The 23,011-nt window shown below is 41.8% G+C and overlaps 2 protein-coding genes across 11 annotated transcripts in view; one reads left to right on the top strand and one right to left on the bottom strand.

Annotated features, from left to right (window-relative positions):
* zranb3 (zinc finger, RAN-binding domain containing 3) overlaps positions 1-20,855 on the bottom strand; it is a 96,971-nt gene extending 76,116 nt beyond the window's left edge. For 2 of the 5 annotated variants that reach the window (XR_013778260.1, XM_079336106.1), the window contains exons 1-6: positions 20,603-20,854; positions 18,942-19,144; positions 8,887-8,905; positions 8,371-8,549; positions 5,550-5,781; positions 1,101-1,186 (exon numbers count right to left, since the gene is read on the bottom strand). Coding sequence is in view for 1 of the 5 variants with exons in the window: in XM_079336106.1 (XP_079192232.1) it covers positions 1,101-1,186; positions 5,550-5,781; positions 8,371-8,549; positions 8,887-8,905; positions 18,942-19,087 (662 nt within the window). In the remaining 4 variants the exon portion in view is untranslated. Of the gene's footprint in view, positions 1-1,100; positions 1,187-5,549; positions 5,782-8,370; positions 8,550-8,886; positions 8,906-18,941; positions 19,145-19,653; positions 19,874-20,078; positions 20,101-20,572 lie in introns of those variants that run through there. The other 3 variants (XR_013778259.1, XR_013778261.1, XR_013778262.1) reach the window with 3 other exon arrangements.
* Positions 20,856-21,578: 723 nt separating this feature from the next.
* Positions 21,579-23,011, top strand: part of LOC306818316 (R3H domain-containing protein 1-like) — a 42,561-nt gene continuing 41,128 nt past the window's right edge. For 3 of the 6 annotated variants that reach the window (XM_079335836.1, XM_079335838.1, XM_079335834.1), the window contains exon 1: positions 21,580-21,729. The gene's annotated coding sequence lies outside the window, so the exon portion shown is untranslated. Of the gene's footprint in view, positions 21,730-23,011 lie in introns of all 6 variants that reach the window. The other 3 variants (XM_079335839.1, XM_079335840.1, XM_079335837.1) reach the window with 2 other exon arrangements.

The following is a 23,011-nucleotide window of genomic DNA, read 5'->3' as shown; positions in this document are numbered from 1 at the left end:
TATCCCAAAACTCGCAGGCAACTTTTCACAATTCATCAGCCAAGTGGATTTTTAGAATAGAACTGGCCCTCCACACAAAGGCTGGTTTATCTGCCATATTGGCTGGAAGTGATGACAAACTTAATAAGCTACTGCCAAAAATGTGCGGTTTCACACTTCAGGATTTAAATTTGTTGTCGCTGAAGGACGAAAAACTGGTTCACCCACTCCTCCTAAAATAACGTGTTTTTTATTCTGGTGTGGAGATTTGATGCAGCGACTTTTTCTGCACTGAGGTTGCTTTTATTATCTCCTCGAGGGCTGAGAATTTCCTTATATTAAGAGAAGACACGAGGAACATGACAACGCCTCGTGTCCCCTCAGTGTGTGTGATCTTTTTGTCTAAATGTGGCGCGCGTGTGTGTGTGTGTGTGCCTCAGAGCGGCATTCCCCAGCCACTCTAAGTGCTATTATACACAAAGCGTTATCAGTAATGGCGCCAGGCCCATCACCGACCAAGCTGCTGACTGTGATGGACATCCAAAACAATGCATTTGATGTGTTTGTTCACACATGTAACTGATCGTCACGAGCTCCTGGCAGACGCTTGGCATTTAACGCTTGGCATCAGTTGTGGTCTGGCTCTGACAACAAACTCAACCAAGAATCGCCGCCACTCCAGACTCAGGTACAGCTCGCTGTACTCCAAAAAAAATATATATTATTATTCAAACTGTGCTAATTCACAAGAGCTAAGAGTACGTCAATCAAAACACACCCGGATGATCCGTAACACCTAAACGTGATTTGACATTTCCAGGAACTCTTTGGTTAACTCTTCTTGTTTGAGAAGATCAATTCCGTTCTCTTGAATGTTATCAAGGAAAAGTTTCCAGGAAGTGGCGAGGTTTTGTTGGGGGAGATTGATCTGTGTTTTTTAGCAGCTAAAAAACAACCTTTGTTTCAGGCGGGGATTGACATGTTCGGTGCGGCAAAGTGCTTTGCGTTGCAGAGCAGGGGAGAGACAGCGAGAAAGAGAGAGATAGAAAAAGAGAGTGAGAGAAGTCCGCTGACCTCTGTAAAAGTAGGTCGTTAGCTTGTGTACGTGCACGCGCACTGACCTGAAATGGGCATTACAGTATTTCTTGGCGTAGTCAGACCAGGTTCCAAACATCTTGGGGTAGAGGGCATCAATCTGCATGAAAAGCTGTGAAACACACAGACAGGAAACACAACTTTCCATCTGTCGATGAATTTATCTACTGTGATATTCTTCTCTATTTCCACCCCCTTTAAAAAGAGTTTCATATTTATCATCTAACCCATAAAGAACTGACACTACATCACCTCTCTCTTGTATTTGAAAAGCAGAAAAAATAGGCTATAAAAAAAAGAAGGTAAGTAAGTAAAGCAGCTATTGGGGCCTCATTATGTTAGCTAACATTAGCTTAGAGCGCGTATGACAGTCTTACTTTTAATGAAGAGATAACATATTCCTCTGTGAAAAAGTTCCAGAAGTTGGATTGATACAATAAAAAAAAACCTACCCTCGCTTTATTTAGTACACCTGTATTTTGCTTCTGCTAAACAACTTACTTGCATGCTAATGACCAGCGGCTTTCTTTGTGTAGCTAGTACTTACTATGGCGCACCTTAGTAAGCGACCACTGTGTCTCCCTGTCGTCACAGTGAAGGAAAAAAATTGACAAAATTGAAGCTAATTAAAAAGTAATATCGACCTTGTGACATCACACATCTCAGTTTACCCTTTTTAACCCTTTCTTTTCTATCAATGATATTATAAATGTTGAAACCTTTGATCTATAGGAAGTGCGTTACTTTCTTTCAAAATAAAAGCAGAATAGGAAGTGAAGTACCCTCAAATTAAGACAATAGTTCAAAATTAAAGAATGACAAAAACAGTTTTAAAAGGCAAAATGATGGAACTTCAAACATGCAATTAAATGTGTGTAATCACAATTAATGAATAAAATCATGTGATTAATCGCAATTTGAATATTCTGATTGTTTGATAACTCTAAAACAGATTTTTATTATTTGCATTCCCCCCCCCCATTTCCTACATAATGCTGAAAGACTTTTAACATTTTACCCCTTTGCCTTTAGCTTTCAAAAGCTGTTTGCAATAACTCAAAGCAGCAGGAGCTCTTTTTGGCAATAAACAGACCTTACCTGCGCTCACGATTACTTTACTGTCATGCCGAGCGTCTTGTGAGCTATTTATTCAAGGTCTCGTTGTCCTTCGCCTAGTTTACCACTCCTGTGTTGTGCATCTGCGAGGAAATTTGTGTCAGCGCCAATTAACCTCGTCAAAACCTCTCCGCAGTCAGACTCGGCACAAAAAAAAAAAAAGAAAGAAAGAAACTGATTTGAAAATTAAATAGAATACAAATAAAGTAAATCCACCTAAACCTGCTGCTGACACGGAAAAAAAATTGCATCGCTATAGTTTAAAGCTCCCTATTCATTACAAGTTTCTGCGCTGTTGCTTAAGTGGAAGTCTAGTATTTGGAGATGAGGCTTCTTATACAGTAACACTGTAAGCCTTGTGAATGCATCACACTTCCCCACTAAGAATGTGTGTGTGTGCAAACGTCAACTTGCCTGTGTCTACACCGAACATCCCTGTCAATTTTCAGGATTTGCAGCAATTTCTGAAGTAATGACAGGTAATCATCAGCAAGGGGATCTGAATAAGCAGCCACAGTGAGAGCACTATTCTAGATTCGACGCTTGTTCAAACTGGAGCTTTGCATTTTCCCCCTCACACTGTTGATATAATGGGTGGGTGGAATGAGGGCACATCATGAACGGTGCAGCATGCCCTGAGCTGTGTGCTAACTCGATGTCAGAGCCACAGTGAGTAATGATGGCAGCGAGGAGACTGGCACAGAGGCAGGGACAGGGCTTATCAGGTTTATGCTGCGGATGATAAAATGTTATATTCAGTTTCAGATTCTAACAGCAGTGAGAGGGTGAGAGAGATGATATCTAAAAACTAACCTCACCGCAGTAGGCAGGCAGGCAGGCAGGCGATGGCAGGGTATCACACATACACGGTGTGTGTTTGATAACACACACTTTCTCCATGACACACCTTCTCCAGATTTTTTACAAGTACCAACTTCACTCTATTTTGGAATTAATTAGCTGCCTGAATTTCATCAGTTAATTATCACAATCGGGCGAGGCCATAATTAAGTTTTCCTCACAGCAACGTGGCGCTGAGAAGAAGAAGTGCTATCAGAATTCTGTCTCAAACATAGATACTTGAACTTCCCCACATGATAACCATGATGTCATTACAAGGTAAGTTGCTCTTAAAGTTAGTTCACACTCATTCACTTTTATGGCATCGCTTTGTTGATTACTTGATCCCAATTGGTCGAAAAGCAGGACCAGGAAGTTTAAGCTGTAAGGCAGCATGCTACTATTAATAACAGTTGCTACCGCGCCAGTTCTGATCTGACCTTAAATCAAGGCCGTGTCATCATCATCGTCATCATCATGTTAATACGCAGAGGAAAAGTAAAAACACTTCGGCAAAAAAAAAAAAAGGAAGACGAGGAGATGAACCATGGAAACGCAATTTTATGTATTTATATCTCAAAGTACGAATGATACAACTCTTGTGACTTTCAGTGGTAATGTACTGATTCACATCCTTTTTCTTATCACCGCAAAATACAAATTACACCTGACAAGAGAGGATCCAAAAGTCTGGAACAAGGATGACAAGCATCAGCAAGTATTTAGGGACCGTCCAAAAATGAGACGGTCCCTAGATATGAACAAATGTTTGTCATCTAATGTTTCTGTAAAAAAAAAAAAAAAAAAAAGAGTTGATCACAATCAATCGCATGTTTGAAATGATATTATTTTCCATTTTGAAACTGTTTCTCTTATGCTTTTATTTTGGATTTTGGTAATGTTTTGCAAACCTGATTTTGTTTGAAAAGAAAAAAAAAACCCTCTCAATAAATGGATGGAAAAAAATAATAATAATTTCTTTCATCCATTCAGTGAGAGGTTTCTTGGTGCTGGTGAGCAAAAAAAAAAATCTGAATTTTTACACTAGGATTAATCAATTGATTTTAATAGATTGTGATTAATCACATTTTTAACTGCATGTTTGAAGTTGCATTATTTTGACTTTTAACACATTATTTTTTATTATTTTATTTTGAATTGTTGTACTGTCTTAAGTTGAAAGTTTTTTTCCTGTTTGGCTCCATATAAGCTTTGAAAAAAAAATAATGAATTTCCTGTAAGTTGATGGTTTCAACACTAAACAGAAAAATGAAGCAGATACGGATTAAAAAGAAAACGAGGTAAAAAGTGAAATAATTATTGAAACAAGGTGGATATCACTTCTGACTGGCTTTATGACACTAACAGAAGCCAATCAAAGCTCTGGGGGGGCGGGGGGACTGCGGAGAGATGAAGCAGAGACCTTTTCTCCCTTCACTTGACTTCATTCATCGTTTTTATGCTTTTTACAGAGCTCTGCAACACGGCTAAGAAACTGTTTGTACATCATTAATGTCTTACATTAAAAATAAAAATAAAAAAAGACCCTGCAGGATATGAGTGTGTGTGTGTGTTTGTCTGCTGGTGAATCTTTACTCTTCACAAACAGGATGTTTGTCAAAGTCTGCTGAAAATCTATAATTAAACCGAGTTCCAACATTTGACTTTGCAAACAAACTCATTATACACAATTATTCATTAAGCCGTAATCATGTTCATGTGAGCAACACAAACAGGAGATTACAGAAGTGAGCTGCTTCTGAGCGGTGACGGGGGGGGGCAATTAGAGATGGTGTAAATGCCAAAGCAACATGCTACATCAGTGCCCTATCATTAAGCTACGGCTAACTTACAGTAGGTCTTATTGATTAAGTACAGTGAGACGGTGACAAAGACTTTCTATTCCCTGAGTCCCCTTCATCTACGCCGGCTGCCGTGATGGAACGCGGCTGCAATCTACTGCTTCAATATATGCTATATAAGAATGAAATCATAAATCATTATGGAGAGGGGGACGACTCCGCCGCTCTCCAAACACCGTTGTCCTGCGAACAGCCATTCTTATTGTCTCTAAATTCAATAGCCCCCCCCCCCACATGTGCTTCTTTTTATTACTAGTCTCATTTCTTGTACTGTCTGTTCATATCAGGCTTCTTTTTTTCTTTTTTTTTGCAACAAAGGTTATTGAAATAAGCCCACGGCGTCCTCCAGGATAAGTGATGCCGCAGAGACTTAATTGGGTTTTTTTTTCTTTTTTTTCCCAGCGTTGGATCTGAGTGTGACCTGCTCTGGAGCATGTTACCATGGCGATCTACCTGCACATTAGATCTAAACACCCTTTGTGAGAAGCCAGAGTTAGCGCTGTGGCCAGCTTATCTTTCCTTATGAGTGTGAGCTCAGAATCCTTTAAGACAAAAAAAAAAAAAGACGTTTTAAATCTGTGGTTTCTATGATTGGCCCTTAATTATTACCTTTTTTGGAACTCAAAAGAAAGCTCGAGTTGGCCGAGAGTTTATTACCTCCTCGGGGCGTCCGAGAGCAGGCGTGCCGGTGAGCAGGATGGCCCTCTTGGCGCTCTGAATGAGCGGCACCAGAATCTTGGTCCGTGCAGCGTTCCTGGATTTGAAGTAATGGGACTCGTCCACCACCACCACGGCGAACCGCTGCCGGCTCAGAGCCTCCACCAGGGGGCGCGCGTCTGTGGTGAGCAGGCCGTAACCCAGAACTGTCACCTTGCTGCTGCTGATGCCCCTGGAGGGACAAGGACACACACACAGAAAAACATTTCAAGCATTTTAGGGATCTCATTTGGACCACTTTCTGTGATCATATTTATCTTGACTCCAGTTGTAAGTGGCTTATGTGTACACCAATCTCCCCCCCCCTCTTTCCTATCCTTCTTTCTGCATCTTGTCCCATCTCCTCCTAACCCATTTTCAAGCCCATGTGCAGCTTTAGCAGACGGCTGCTCCATCATAAACCCGGGTCTGATGAAGATCTCTGCCTGTTAAAGTGAAGTTAAATTGACACTACAAGGATAAAGAATTTCACGATTGCAAAAAGATTTCACCAGCACCAAAAAACCTCTCACTAAATGGATGAAAAAAAAAAACAGAATTCTGCAGAAATATTCTTTTTTTTTTTTTTTTTTTTCTTTCATCCATTTAGTGAGAGGTTTTTTGGTGCTGGTGAACAGCAACAAAAAAAAAAAGCCTTTTTTTTCTTTTAAAGATACGTTTATAGATTTTGAATTTCGGAGAGAGAGTGAGGGGAATTACATACGAGAAAAAAGCCACAGGTCACCCGCTTACAGCCTCGGTACATTGCGGCGTGCAAACCACGACAGTCGGCTTTTGGCGCCCCCCATCACACATTCTTTAAAGCTTCTTTTTGCATTTGAGATTCATGAAATATTTTTGCATACCTGCAGGTGTCTGTTTTTTTTCCGCAATCATGAAGTATTTTGTGCAGTCGACCCTTCAGGGCCACCATAAAAAAATATTCCCCTAATTTCCCTCTCTAACTAAGAAATATTGAAAGAAATAAGTGATTCCTGTGAGATCTTTCATAAGAAGAATGAAGTGTGTAACCTGCCTCCTCCTTCTAACTGCAGCTGAAGCGCTTTAACGCTAACCTTTCAACCGACAAATGTGTGTCAGCAGCTCGAGCTAAAAACAAACCAAACATCTGTTTAAATGCGCCACTGTTTATTGACTTTGCAACTGAGCCCTTAAGGTAAACCAGACTATTTAAAAAAAGTGTGTGGATTGGATAAATGTTTAAGTACACAGTGGCAGATTCACACGCAGACACACGGCCAGGCATAAAATAAGGCCACAGGGTTTTTTGGGGTTTTTTTCCCCTTCCTGCTCTTCTTTTCTCCTCTCGCTCTTAAGAAATCCATTCCTGGGCTGGATTGCAATTTCTGAGTTAGTCCTCACACAAACACGGATAAACAAACAAACACAGCGGCGACATTCAGCCGAATGAAACTCAATAAGAATCTCGGAGAAAATCCAAAACATTTCCAGCATCTGGCGGCGTAGTCGTCCTCCACCTCCGCCACACGCACGCACGCACGCACACACACACACAGCGAGCTGAAATAAACCAAAGGTGCTGTTCATGTTCTATAAAAGAACGTGAGACAAAATGCTGGGAGGAGCTGCTGCACATTTTTTTCCCACCTCTCTCTCTCTCTCTCCGCTCAGTCATTAACACATCCAGTTCAAGGACACGTTTTCTCCCCCTGAAGGCTTTCACAACCCCGTGTGAGACGCGAGGTGGAGAGGTTTCATTCCCCCCTCTGAGTCACAGATGGAGAAAGTTTGATTCATTCAAAAAAAAAAAAAAATCTAACTTTGGGGGAAAGTTGAGGTGATTATATAAAAAGTAGCTGCTTTTAAAAGCTTGTATGCAACATGAGTCCGCCGTGCACGAGCAATCAAAACAAACAGCTGTGAAAATGAGGCACATTTGTCTGCGATGGCGTTTTGTTTTTTTCCCCCACTCCCTGCGCTGGAACTTTTTATTTATTTATATATATTTTTTGAAGATCTTGTTCAATATTGCAGACGGTGCTTTGACATGATTTGTCTGTCAGCGCTGTCAAACATCGGAGGGCCCATGCCGGCTCCTTGACACAGAGGGACAGTCTGAGATGAAATTGTCATCAGCAACTCACACCGCCGCTGCTGCCGCCGCCGCCTCGCTTTCATGCTCCAAAGCAAGTGAGGTTCATATTATATTCCATCTCTTTAGGCGTATTATCACCAACTGGTAGGCGAGATGGAGCAATAACAAAAGGGCATTAGACTCCGCCTCCCAGCTTGTTCAAACGTTTCTCTTGGTTCACATAGAGGCAGTAACCTCTCACTTACATAATCCTGTGTACCTTCAACATAATCCACAGGATTAAGTACTTTGAGGTTGATATCCTAAACACATCCGGAGACCTTTAACACACTTCCACACACGCAGAGGGAGTAAATGTGTCCCTGCATGCAGGGCGGCATGGACAACATGTGGACTCCACCAACCGAGCCAAAGTCCTTATGAAGTGCGCACGCACATAAAGTGAAGGGGGTGATGAATATTGCAGGTCAAACTCACAAGCTGGTGGAGACCAAAACGGAGCTAAAATAAAAGGAGATCTCTGATTGGTCGAGTCAGGAGGTGGCATGTACTTGGGAGTGTTCTGATTATAGCTACGTTCGAACGAAAGCAACTTGAAGAAAAGTGGATACCTTCATGTCTTTCAATGAACCGAATAATGACATGTGGCTTTCTGTGCTTCTGTTGGGTAAAGGAATCAGATGCGGATGCGGTGAGACGACCTACATGGTGTGACTCTTGTTCTCCACCAGGTTGATGTCGCCGGGCTGCAGTTCGGGGATCCACCTCTCCAGCTCCTCGATCCAGGGGTACTTGAGGGACGAGGGCACCACCACCAGGAGGGGCCACTCCTCCCTGAAGGCGTACGCCGCCGCGATGGCCTGCACCGTCTTCCCGAGACCCATCTGGACCGACCCAAAAGCACCACACCGGGGTGGGGGGAGGGGCAAGAAAAACAAGTCAGTCGTGCGAGGAGTCTGCGGTAAATTGCATATGACGGCCGAGCTGATGTGAGGCCCGAGAGTAATAAGGTCTCAGAATGATTCGTGTGTCAAAACCGATTAGACACGTGGGAGTGCTGCACGGGGCTGACAAATTAATTTGGAAGGCATGCTGCGAACTCCCAGGTTCTTTTTTTTTTTTTTGGGGGGGGGGGGGGGGGGGCGTGTGGGGTGGAAATACATTTCCTGAGCCAGCGTTGTGTGTGTGTGTGTGTGTGTGTGTGTGTGTGTGTGTGCTTACCTCATCAGCAATCATACATCTGTAAAACAAAAGAAGAGAGAAAACTTTATCAGATGAGCTCCGAGACTGGGAAATTGTTTTGCGGAGAACACCAGCAGGCAATAAAAAGCTGCTTGCTATAAAAAGACTGAATTTGTAGTTTGCATATAGAGACGGCAGCTCCTGCAGCATAAGGTTGTTATCAAGGGCAGCGCAGCAGGATTCAGTGGAGAGGCATTTATTCTGTTTCCTTTGTCCAGACAGTTAGTCTCACGCTTCAACCAAGAAAAAAGCTCCCATCGCAACACCAACCCCCGAACCTTTCTTGTAATTGATGTCTTCTAGTCTGGAGGGAACAAGAAAGAAAGAAAGAGGGCCAACAAGGAAATAAGAGGAACTAGAAGTGAAAAAATAAACAAATCAGCAGGTTATAATCCGAGCTGTAAATCGGTCTAGACTTTTAAGTTGGTCAAATTTGAACTTAAAGGATAAGGTCTGTTTCTAAGGTCCACTGTGAGAACAATGCTACTTCCTGTTGATTCAAACTAAAGCCCCGTTTCCACCAAGCGCTTCACTACGGTTCGTCTCGGCACGACATGCATTTTATGGCGTTTCCATCGACTAAAGCCGGGAAAGATCCCCTAACTGCCGACCTGTACCGTCCTACTTTCTGGTAACTTTCTCTTTGGGTGCCAAGTAGATCGATCTGACCCTAAAAGGTGGAGCTAAACATTGCAGTCCGATGATTGGTCGAAAGAATCGTCACTTCCCGTGCGACAGAGGCAAACAACCAGTCGATTGTTTATGCGGCTGGGTTTCAGCCTTCTCTGCAACAAAGTTGATGAATTGCTGGATGTCTTCCATGGTTGGTTTTGTTGAATTTGTTAGCGGGCTAGCTGTTAGCGATTAGCTGCTATGATGTGATGCTGATACGTAGCTGACACGGCATTCGGCAATCGGCTTTTACGCCACATACCAAATATGGCACAGTTGGATCAGGCTTTACTGAACTGAACCAAACTGTACTGATCCATTCCGTACCGCTTGGTAAAAACGGGGCTAATGATGCAGTTAGCCTTTTCGAACATTCAGCCTCTTATTTGCGTGCAGCCGGGAGGTGAACTCTAATCTCAAAGTGCTAAATTTGAACGCCTTTACTCGAGTGCTATCCATTTTTTCAATCTGATCACCCAAGACAGACATTAATGCAAGAGGTGAACAGCCCTTTAAATGACTGTATAATCCAAAATATATGTTGCACGAGTATATAAGACGCAGTCTGTTTTTAGAAGGTTTAAACTGTCTCCTTCTGTGCGATGATTTCCTCCTTGCTCAGGAAAGCCTCCAGAGCAGTACCGTCTGTTTTTGCGTTGAGTAGTTTGCACTCCTTCTAGCGACACTGCGGACGCTGAACTCTCCTGAAGCCGACACTGAAAAGCTCAGAGGCCCTCGAGATGAGCTGCCGACCTTCGCTGGCCACTCATTGACTTTAACTTCGAACACTTTCCACCATTCCAGCACGCCACAAGGTTCCTTTAACGAACGTTTTCTTTCAACGCAGGAGTTTGAGCTAATGAGGGCGAAAAGATGCTAGCCCGGTCTACAATGTCATTATGTAACGGGCAGGCTGATTTTCTCACATTTGGTGGGTCCTTATCTTCCTGACCCCGAATGTTTTGTTTTCTCTTTAAAATAATACGAGTAAAGTCGATGTTAGGAGATGCGTAATGAGATAATTCGAGTCATCGCCCCCGAATTGGTGGTTTCCAATTGCTGTTGGACGATGAGCAGTTTTACCATCTGATATCACAAATTCACAGTCTAAAAAAATCTGTTATCAAAACATTGAGCTTGTTCTATAGCTCATGTGAAGAGTACTTTACAAGCTGGCTACTGTAGTCTGCGTCGTGTCCACGTTCTGCTCCTTTCGTTTTTGTTTTCCTGTCAAACAGAGGCGCAAAAATGAACTCTTTATTTTATTTCAAGTAAAAAACATTTGAAAACCTGTTTGTCTCACAAGAAGAAGCTATATCAATTCAAGTAAAAAAAACAACTTTATTTGTCCCAGGGGGGCAATTTAGAAAACTATTGGCGTTGTAGGTGGACTAAATGGAGACGCGTCGTTGACATTTTTGAACACAAGCATGTAAATTGTTTGGAAATGCAAACTACTGTATTAGATCTACTTTAAAAGAACGACAATCATCCATGTTTATCTCTATTAAAACAAATAGTGGCGGCCTGGCAGTATTTCCGTGATGCTGGTTCCAGTGAGTCTATTTTTTACTTAGAGACTGTTTGACTGAAGCCATCTTTGTTCACCCTGTTTCTCCTTAAAGTCTTTAAAGAGAGGCCGTCTTGCAACTTTTACAAAAGGACAGAAGGAACTGCTCCCTTCTCGCTGCTGTCTCTTAATGCGATGCATTTGAAACCAGCCGACTAGTTCCACCTTTTAATCGTGCAGTACGAGGGAACAATGAGTGCGACACATGCCTTGGCGGAAGTCGTCCCCGCGGGGGGGGGGGACTTACAGAAAGATCAAGTGCTGCGTCTTCGCTGCCCGCTGGGTTTGGGCCTATTGTCGTGACCTTGCTTATTCATAAAAGCTTCCAACATGGTGTCAGAGCAAACAGTGCAACAGAGCAGCTCTGAATACCTCAGACACACTCTCTCATTATTCTTTCTCCTCCTCCCCCCCCCACCCCACCCCCCCTCCGCTCCCCATCTACGCCCCATTTCTCTCTTTCAGCTGAGGAACATGATTAATGTGCACCTTGCCACTGGTGGTTTTTCTAATTGCCAGCACACCGGCCCAGTCAGCGCAATGCACACACACACACATACACACACTCACATACACACACTCACACACACACACACACATGCCAGTGTGAAAAAAAAGAATACAAAAGAAAAGATGTGCAAAAATGCAAAAAAAAAAAAATACACGTTATATATTTGAGAAGCGCATGAGCAAAAAATATGTTACACGTACACACACATGCACGTTTGTTAGCACACCCACCTACTCACACACACACACACACACACACACACACACTCGCACACTCGCACACAGGGGAGGGAGTGCGGCTGGGGCAGGTGCTTGCCATTTCTCAACACATTAATCATCCTCCTTTAAATAACCCGAGTGTCGTCTTGACGGTTTGAGACTGCGAGGATGCTGCGGTTGCTGTTGCCTGACAACGGCACGCTCGCCGTCGCCGCGTCGCTCTAATGTTATCTCTGGAACCCACGAGCCCCCCGGAGTGTCAGGAAGCGGGCTGGGCTGCCTCCCGGGCTGGCTGCGATGATTTGATGGCTTTGACCTGTGCATTGGTGATGTGTTGTGTGTAACCTCAATCTTCCAGCAGCGGTGAGGTGTGAGCCGGTGGTCAGTGGTGAAGCCGCTCAGAGGACGGACGCTGCACGAAAAGGACGACTTGAAAGAAGCTTCAGTCGGATCTCGCTCACAGTTACGGGTTCAGAGGGCAGCTTTATGTCATGAATGAACTGAAAGCCAAAACAAAGTAGCTTTTAGAAGACGACTTTTAGCCTCTTTTTTCCCTCCTCGTAGGATACGAAGGAGGATGTTAAAGGTAAAGTTTTCACTCTCGCTATTTAGAGCAATCGCTCACGGTTGGCTCAAAGTTACTGCACTGATTTTTTCTGAGACCTAAATCTATCACAGGACCATTTCAGTGTTGCTTTAAATAAAAGTTAATACAACGTATTCGTTGGGCTCTCTGGGCCTTTCCTTGACGATATTTAAACACACAGAATCTACTTTTCCCTCAATTATTATTATTTTTTTTTTAAATAACCACTTTGAAATGAGGGGTGTTTTTTTTTTTTTTTTAAATACCACTGCAGATAAAAGTAAATAATGGTGGCTATCTGATTGCACTCTGACGTCACACGTCGCTGATCCTTAGGGTCGCAAAGGGGCGGATAGTTTCCGGTAAATTTCTGGAAACGTTCCATGGGAAGTTTGGCTGGGGAATTTTGGAAATTTTCCAAATTTTAATGGGAATTAACTGGAAATTGATTTGAAAAAACTATACTGTTATATCATCAAATGCCAAAATATTTTTCCAAAGTATGTTTTGATGGGCTAAAATGGTCCAATTACTCCTAAACAGCTCATTAGCTAACTGTTAAATAAGACCGAGTTCTTTACACTCCAGGTGCACAAGAAAGACAGACAAAAGAATTTAAATAAAGTAACCACAGATGATGCTTTTTTTTCTACATCTTAGTTTGTTGGTATCTGCAAAACAGGACGTGCATTAAGATGTATGGATGTTCGCCGTGTTTGGCTCTAATGATGCGTTTGCTTTGAAAGCTTAAAGAAGAAGAAAAAAGAGAGAGAAAAAAACAAATACAGTAAAGTGTAAAAACACAATAAAGTGAAAATTTGCTTTAATGTTAAAATACTCGTTAAAATGTTTCCTGCTGGCAATTTGTCTCCCTTTAATAGACACTGAAACCAGCAGGACACAAAGTTGATTCGCCATGTGTAGCCACCCTTGGCTTCTCTAAAAACAGACCCTCTTACAGGCTGAATGGATGCTATCCAAATAATAAAAAGTCAGCGTTATGAGTTACTAATAGAGACATCTGTAATGACGTACAAACAGACCCCTGCTGGTTTTATTCTAAAAAGTGGAATTCACCCATCTATCAGAAGCTTTATTCACTTCATGCTTAACAATCAGAAAATGGAATAAAAAGCGCATTCGAGAGGGAGGACTGTAACGACCCTTTAAAAAAAAAAAAGGGTTGATTTCTGTAAAATGTCTTAATCAAGGGTCCATTGTCCAAGTCCACCGAGCTCAGCAGTACTTCATTTATCCTACATCAAATGCAGAATCCTGCAGCTCTTACCTCATGACGTTACAGCCTCGGGGAGTGAACGACAACTTTCCAAGGGTATCCAACCCGTTGGAAAAAAGGCTTTAGCAATAACATATATGTTAAAAGACTTTGTGTCCATGCATTGCAATTGTTTATAGTCCAAAGAGCAACTTAAAGGGGACATCTTATACCCTTTTCAAACAGTCACCTGTGCTCTAAATGAAACATCTGTTCTGTGTTTTGGTCCAAATATAACATGAATCAAGCAGCAGAGGAGGTTTGTGACCCTGTAGAAACCAGCTCTCTCTGAACGCTCCGTTTTGGTGTGTATGTCTCTTTAAATGAAATGACCCCACCCCCTGAGTTTTCCCCGCAGACATCACTCCTCTGTCGTGAGAATAAAAATGGCAGACCCGTGCAAAAGTTTAGCTCTAGGCTGGAGGTGGAGTCCATGGGTGGAGATACCAGGGGAGGGGGAGGAGATTTCCTTACCAGAATCCAACTTGTGATGTCACAAAGGGAGCATTTCTCTCTGTGTGGTGAGATTTAAGCAGACCACAAACAAAGGACTGGATGGATTTATTTCACATTATATGGGTTGATAGACAATCCGGTTACCCAAATAAAATGTTCATAAACACTGTAAAAGTGGATTTTTCATAATAAGTCCCCTTTAAGTGACTAGAAAGAATCACTGGCTTCACTTGTATGCAGGTATTTGTTCACACGCTCAATCGCTGTTCTGTGCTTGAGCAGGCTTGTAACGGGCTAGCTTTTCTAGCTTTTACACCGCGCGTCACACCTACAGTCATTCACACTGTAATGGTAGATTACATTAGACATTCATAAGCAACAGGAGCAACTTGGGGTTAAGTGTCTTGCCCGAAGACATCAGACATGTGAATGCAGGAGCCGGGGAAGCAAACCCCTGACCATCCAGTCGAGAGATTAGCAACTGCCGACACAGCCAGAAACAAGAACACTTCTGGTCCGACACCTTCAGACTCGACTGAGATTTATCTTACAAACACGGACCTTCAAGGCACTCTGAAAACCTGCTTTGCTCCCGAACAGTAAAGCAACTTCCTGTTAAGCACAAAAGATTCCCCTCGCATGTTCTCTGCAAACCACAACCGATACTTACAGTATGGATCGGTTCACAAAGAGGGTAAATACGTCATCTTGTACGTGCGAGAGGAGCATCTCGACTTCTCGCAGTGATTTCAAACATACAGAGAAAACATTGATCTTCTCCTGCATCAGCAGAGCAGCTTTTATTCAATAACAGCACAGGCAGTCACATACAATAATATTTTGGACGAATCAGAGCGCGGCAGACGTACGATGCATCACACTTGCAACTTAATGGAAGTGACCAAGAGGTCTTAATAGATGTACTTTCAGTCCAAATTGATGTTTTTTCAATACCTGGTGGGTCTGCTCCGAGTACATGATCGTACATGTATAACCCAGGTACATATCTGTTTAATATATACAGACATCAGCACTCAAATGGTACACTCATGCCTAACCTTCAAAACAATACTATCAACCACATCTCATGGCTTTTTATTGTCGCACTGTACCACAACATTCCCCCATTATCCCTCGTCTAACTCCATAAATTCACTCCCCCTCCTACACAGGCCGATACAGCCGGGTACATAAGCATTTGAATTGCGACAACATTTGATGTTTTGGTTCGGCGCTCTCTCTCTCTCTCTGTTTCTGTCTCCATGCTCCTGGATGTGCAAAGACACAATGACTGTGAGATTTAAAAGGAAAAAAAAAAAAAAAAAAAAAAAAAAAAAATCCACCCACGGATCCTCCCACACCGTTAGATATCTGACATCAATCTGTTCTGTTCAGTGCATTTCAGGGAGTTATGTTATAATGAAGGGCTGCCATTTATTTAGCTTCCTGTCTCGTCTGGTTCGACTTCAGGTTGTGATATCCCACATATCCAGGAATTGTAGGAACCTGCACCTGCAATGCATTGTGGTGTGTTCCAGCCCTTGTAGTTGAAGATAATGATAGTTCTGCCTCTTTTACTTACATTGAGTCTCTGTAACGGATCATAAAAAAAGGAGACGGCTGCTTTAATGCAAGCCTCCTCAAGGCTATTGACCGAGCAAATAAAGAACAGCAGGGTGCCTCAAACCATAGAAAGATCCAGATTACTGTCAATAAAACATTTTTAGCTTCTGATCATCTTTGCCGTCTGTCTGTGTGTGAATGCAAAGACTTGTGAGAGGGTGTGAGTGAGAGGGGCTTAAAGTGCTGCCAAACTTAGCAACGCAACGTGAGCTGGTCTTCACTTCACGCAACCACTCCAGCAGAGTGCCACAGAGGGTTTTAATGCCAGATGTTTGCATGTTCGGCTAAAAATGTAAATTGCATGTAGAAAACATGGACGTCGTCTCTGTGATGTCACCCAGTGGTTACAGAAGTTTCGACAATGAAAGCAACATTAGCTGACATAGCATCAATTAGCAAATCCATCCAAGTTAGTCCTCAACAGAACATCTTGTTTCACTAGTTTCTATTTTAAAACTTTTTTTTTTTTTTACCTTTAATAATAATTTTGGAAGCCTAGCATCCTGTAAAACAAAACAGAATCCTACAGTGCTCATCGGGGGTGGGCGCTTATAAGTTCTGCTTCGGCCCACTCCTTTTGAGCAGAATTACAACTGCTCAAATAAACTAATAAACTAATTATAATGCTACGTTAGCATAACAATACAAGAACACTTTAAAATCTTTACTTTTTATCAAATTTCACCAGAAATGTTCTTCTTAAGTTTGGTCATTTTTGAAAACTAGCATGATTTTTGAAAGTAGCATTCCCTCCGTGCTCCTTCATCCACTCCCCTCTGTGCTTCCTCTAAAGCCACGCCCCCTCACTTAAATGCACAAGCGTCATTGGTTCAGAAGCGGACCTCAGCTCATGCTTTGAGTGTGATCAGATTGGTTGAAGTTTTTACACGCTAACAGCTGCTACAGATGATGGATTTTCTTTGTTTCCTTTTTCAGAGCACATGAATTATTAACGTCAGTCAGGATATAAGACAATTTCAAACCAAAATCTTAAAAAAGTGAGAGAATGATCAACCCTGCCTTTAAACTCCGCGACACTACGCTTACTGATCGTTACATTTTAGTAGCAAGAGCCGAGCAAGTCACGTCTACTTCCAGGAAGAGTCCCCAAGAGTTTTCAGAGAAACAAAATACCTGTGTCGGTAAAACTATTAAGACTGTGATAATAGCTTTTTTTTTATAGTTTCAGGCCTTTCCTCTCATGTCGTGTGGCTATATTTAGTAATAATGTTAGCATAGAATAGCATAGCATATCAAAGTTTAAGCAGGATCTTGAGCTATTCTTTATTCCCTACTAGAGCACACCAAGAAATATGACTTCATGTCCCCTCTTTTTTAATTTCTATTGTCTTTTTTAATTGCTGATCAAATGGGAAGAGGTTATATAATGGCACTTTGTGGAGATTATTACATGGTAGTGTGATACTAAGCTAAAACAACAGTACAGTAAATGGTAAATGACCAACGACTGGTGAATTTGATCAGAGTATGGAGTTTGGCTCTCTCTAAAAAACTAATAAAAACTTCTGTACCTATATTGACTTAACACATTTATATGGAGGTGACGATGCCACCTGTGCAGCATCTGTGCTAGCGTACAGAATATTGTGATTTAGAGGTAACTACACAGTCTAACAATCCTCAACGTCTAACATCATGTCAGTCCTGATTCTATTTTTGGCCACCTTGCACCTGTAATGCCTCTTCTGCTCGTCGTCTCCAGAGAGAAGCACCGCCCGCGCTGCTCTTACTGTCACGCTGATGCCAATTGACTGAGGTAACTGTCCACACAGTGCAGCCAGAGCCAATTGACTTCTGACCCGCCCGTGTAACAAAGCAGTGCCTTCCCAGTGTTCTGAATCAATATGGCCGCTCCGCATCACAACAGCAGCGCTCAGATTGGCTCCCCCTGTGCTGACCTTCCCTGAGAACAGGAGCAAACATCGACTGGTCTGGGCGGAGGAAATGGGCAAGAGCCGGCCGGTCCTGCAGCTAATGCTCAACACTGACAAACATGAAGGCAACTAAGAAATGACCCATGGGCTTCTAATTATTTTAAAGCTACATTCTGATGTCAGTCGGACATTTTCACATTTACAATCTTGAAGGAAAACACTTGTTGTTTTTTATGCTTCTTTAACCATCATAACATATTTTAGCTTGGTAACATTCCTAACAACATACTTTAAATGATCTTTATAATTATGCCATCTATAAATACAAACAGATGTAGCAATAGAAAGAAATATGTGTCATACTTTAGATTTTCTCTGTCTGCCTTTTTTTTTTTTAAGTGTTAGACACAAAATCATCATTTTGATCATTGTCATCGGGGTATTTTGTTCAAATTTAACAACCTAAAAAAAAAAAAGAGTTAAAGGTCACATTATGCACAACACACACACACACAATGTTTCTCTCCACTAACATGTGTCCGTAGCCCGTTCACAAACCCAGCAATTAAGAGAAAAGTCCTGCCTCTCCATCTTTTGCCTGTTCAGAAATTGTGTGCTCAAACAGGCCGTTTGGAGACTTCCCCTTTGTGACATCACACGAGCTGTGTCTGACCTGGTGTCTATGTCTACTACCTACTTGAATTTCCCTCGGGATCAATAAAGTATCTATCTATCTATCTATCTATCTATCTATCTATCTATCTATCTATCTATCTATCTATCTATCTATCTATCGCTCCAGCTGTGCCCCTATTCCGCAATGCGAACTCACAGACTGTGGCTCAAATATGACGGCTAAACTTAGTTACGGCACTGTTGCAGGGAGAAAAATTTGTGGAGGATTGTTCTGTGAAATGTCAGCACAACTGACTTAAGTTGAAAGCACCTTCATAGCCATAAATCAATACTTACGCTCTGCAGAAGTGGAGTGGAGGGAAAGGCTACTAGCACAAAACGGTGTAAACACAGAAGAGGGCCACAATATTCTTAACGTTTGAAGAGTAGGTTAACATTAATCGTGCAGGTCTTTAACTCCTAGTCATACTGATTAGTTTGAAAGTGTACTTTAAAATGTTGTCCTTTAAAAGAGTGTTTTTGGAAGAGACATGAAAAACGCATATAAGTATCAATCTAGACTGACTGACTGTGTGCTGTTTAAGCACTTACCGTCCATCCTTAGACAAAGCAAACTCCACTCCCTCACGTTGGAAAGGCATCAGGCGCTGCAGGAGCTTGTGTGGAAGGCCCGACATTTGCTGTGACCATCTTGTAGCACAGCAAGACGTCTGTGGGCCATTATCATCCATTTCCATTAGTAAGTCCTCGTCAGTTTCTCACCCTTGGCTCACTCAGCCAGCTCTGGTTTTCAACTGGGGGGGAAAAAACACACATAAACCTAGATTTACATGTGTTTTCCCTGATGCAAGCATTCTGAAATGTTGTCTATATGCTGAAGAATCCCATATGCATGAAAATGCATTGTTGTATGTTGATCTCTGATTTAAACATCCTGAATTATAATGTTGGGAATCTTTATTTTGTTGCCTACTTGGACTGTCAGCAATACAATTATTTGACATTGTATGACATTTGTATAGGAGACACAGAAAAAAGTCAGACTTTAAGATGAGATGGTTAACGTTGCATGCCTTAGCCGCCCTCAGATGAAGCAGCCACTTTTTTTTTTTTGCAATGTGCGGTTCTGGAAAACACGTCTTTTTTAATTTTTGATTAACCCCTGAGGGAAGCTCTTGTTTACGCAACGCTGTTATTGAGAGACATGCTTCTCCTACACGTGCCAAAATACAGGTATGCACAAACAGGACCAGCAGACATGCATTAATGCAAAGAGTGGGGAGCTGTTAGGGCTGTTAGGTGCCTTGCTCAAGGGCAGGTCAGCAGTACCCTGGAAGTGATATAGGACCTCTCCAGCTACCAGACCAACTTCCATATTTTGGTCCGCACCAGGCCGGGAACAAGCGACACTGCGTTTCCCAACCAAAGTCCCTACAGAGTAACTACTGCTGACCTAAGGGAGATGTGTCTGTGTCTACATATTATTACACTTTCTTGGGGACATATTATCCACCTTTTTTTTTTTTCATCTTTTCAAACAGTCCCCTGTGGTCTAAATTAAACATGTGCTGTGGTCCAAATATAACATAAATCAAGCACCAGAGGAGGTTCGTGACCCTGTAGAAACCAGCTCTCTCAGAACGCTCTGTTTTGGTGTGTGTCTCTTTAAATGCAATGAGTTTTCCCTGTAGACATCACTCCTCTGTCGTGAGAATAAAACTGACTGACCTGTGCAAAAGTTTTACTCTGTGGAGTCCATGGGTGGAGAGACCAGGGGAGGGGAGGAGAATTTCTAAACAAAATCCAACTTGTGATGTCACAAACTGAGAAAAATTTAAACCGTGCATATTTCTCTATGTGGTAAGACTTAAGTAGACCACAAACAAAGTAATGGGTGGATTTATTTCATATTTTGTGGGTCGATAGACACTCAAATTGCCCACATAAATGTTCAAAAGCACTGTAAAAGTGGATTTTTTTTAATAATATGTCTCCTTTAACAGGACCCGCCATAAGGTGTTAAAAAAGAAACTTTACTCTATAAAATATGAAATGCATTCCCTTTAACACTATTAAAAACTAGTATCTTATCTTCTCTATAATGGTCATTTTTGCATCCAAACAATGAGGCTACAAACTAGCTAAAGTGATGTTATTTAGCCGTTTTTTACGTGTCGAGCTGCAGGTGGTTCAGCAATAAGTAGTCGTGATAAAGTACCTACACACACAAAATGAACAGGAGAGACACTGACCCATAGACGAGATATGTTCAGGATAAACTGTGAAGTCTCCCAAAAGAAGTTCTTCTTTAGCGGCTAGCGATGTTAACCGGAAGTACCGAAACGTGCCCACACAAATAAAAGCCTCGTACGTACGGTGGCAGAACACGCTGCACACACGACGAATTTGTCTTCAGTAATTGTGCAATATAAACATAAAAAGCAAAGAATAAAGTATAAAAGGCTAAATAAAACTATAGAAACCTAATACTGTGTATGGTAGAAACGATAATAATGTACAACAATATTTTTCATCGTGACACAGGATATCTTGAATTGCCCCCCGGGGGAAAAAAAAGTTTTTTGAATTTAATTGAATTTAATTGGATATGTCGTACCTAGATATCCAATCCATCTTAGTGGGTTTACAACAAGCTACATTGCATTGTTGTCTCACAATCTAGTCAAAAAAAGGCGTTGCTAAGATACCGTAACTAGGAAGTAGTACTCGATAACATGCGTTAGCAACGCGGAATAAAAGCAGACAGAATTAACAGGAAATCCTTTGCACATTTTTTTAATTATTATTGTGCGAATCTCGGTATAGACAAGAAACAACACATACCTATAGACATTCGTACATGCAACCTTAAAACAAAACAAAATAAAGCAATACGTACTTATAGACACTCAAGGGGTACAGTGTACAGCAAACAACGAGGAACAAGAAAATGACTTTACACATCACTTCCACTAAATGTCTACCACGATAATTTATGTTTTTGCAGCTTTGTTATTCTTCATTTGATTTGTATTAATTTGTATTTGATTGTGGCAGCATAACGGAGTATTTCTTTCTCTTATTTTTTTATGTTTGTTTATTTGTTTTTATGGATATGGAATTAACCCCAAATCAACTAACACATTTTTCTACAATGTGATTTCCAAAATGTATTAATATGTCCTTAAAAAGCCAAAAAAAAAAAAAAAAAGACAAGACGTGACATATTTTCAACACCCTACGTGACTAACGTAAGAAGCTGACGCACTCTCCCCAGCCTGCTGCCGGACCGCACCGCTTCTCCTTCACTCTGCCGCCGACACTTAGCTACTTCACCTCGGTTGAGACTACGGCTGTTCACCGATTGTAAACCAGAGCGGTAAGGCTACACAAGAAACATGCTGTATCATCACATCACATTTTTCTGTCAACCGGACGACCGTAAACACGTAACACGTCGCACGTTAGCAGAGAAATGTGTGCCAGCAGCAGCGCACAGTGTCGGTGTTTTTGTTTTTTTTACCATCCCGATAGCAAAGCCACCGAGCCAGGTAATCATCGTTAGCTTAGCCCATAAACCACCCAGAGCAAAAAAAAGAAAGGAAAAAAAGAAACGCTTTGCTCTTTCTGCAGAAAGTACGCACCTCGCTTGCAAACCCCGAGTCCAAATTATAAGCGGACACACATGCATTCGGCTCTTATCCGGAAAAAAAATGTAGTTATTCAAAATGCATTATAATGCAATAACTTTTAGGCCTGGTGCAAATCTCCGTCTCCCCCGTAATATGCCGCAATGACTCGTGTTAGCTGTATCAATACACCGAGCGCTAATGACATGTTTGGTAATTGTTATACCCGCCGAATTTGAGTGACATGTTTTATTTATCTGCCTGAAATGTCACAGTTTGTCCGGGACGTGCAAATATGATAGAAAACCTTAAAGTTGCCATTTTTAAAAGGGAGTCCGGCGGCGAAGGTCCGCTGCGGATATAGCGTTCGAAACCTGGCGTTTTCCATTTACATTGCACTACATTTCTCATTCAAAAAACGGATGCTTTTTACTCTGTATTGATAGTTAACATCCTCCCTGACCCCTGAGTGTTTAAAAAGCGGATGAATTATTGCCATTTCTCCTCATGGTGGATGCATTGTGAGCACACATTTCCTCAGCACAGACAAGTCACAGGCTGATTAATCAAGCTCACATATGAGTAGATGGCATTACCTGGAAAGTAGCTGTAGTGACAAATACGTGTTTAAATGCAAGTAACCTTCACAGTTGTCATCCACATCTATAGGAAACATGGGATTAAATGCATGAATGAGACTTTGTAGTTTTGTGCAAAGATTGTCATTTTTTTCGTGATCAAATCTATTTTTGTGTTTGGGAGATTTTTTTTTTCTTTGTTTTAGTCACTTAAAAAGTGCAATCATTACATTATAATTGTGAAAGGCTGGTGGTTAATAGTGTATCTAATTCACCTGTACCCACTCACATACCAATGCACCAACCCCCCCTCGTCTCGCACACTTCTGGTAGAGATGGACAGAGAGAACCAATGGAAAGCTCACGAGCTGCCAACCGCGAAGACTGAGCATCATCATGATGATGGTGTCGTTTTCATTAAGGTACCAGCGGAGCCTGGTGGGCGGAGAGCTGA

Source organism: Symphodus melops (genome assembly GCF_947650265.1).
Source record: "Symphodus melops genome assembly, chromosome: 23".
In the NCBI taxonomy this organism is placed as follows: Eukaryota; Metazoa; Chordata; class Actinopteri; order Labriformes; family Labridae; genus Symphodus; species Symphodus melops.
The sequence above is the reverse complement of the archived record's forward strand: the minus strand, read 5'-3'. Positions and strand labels throughout refer to the sequence as shown.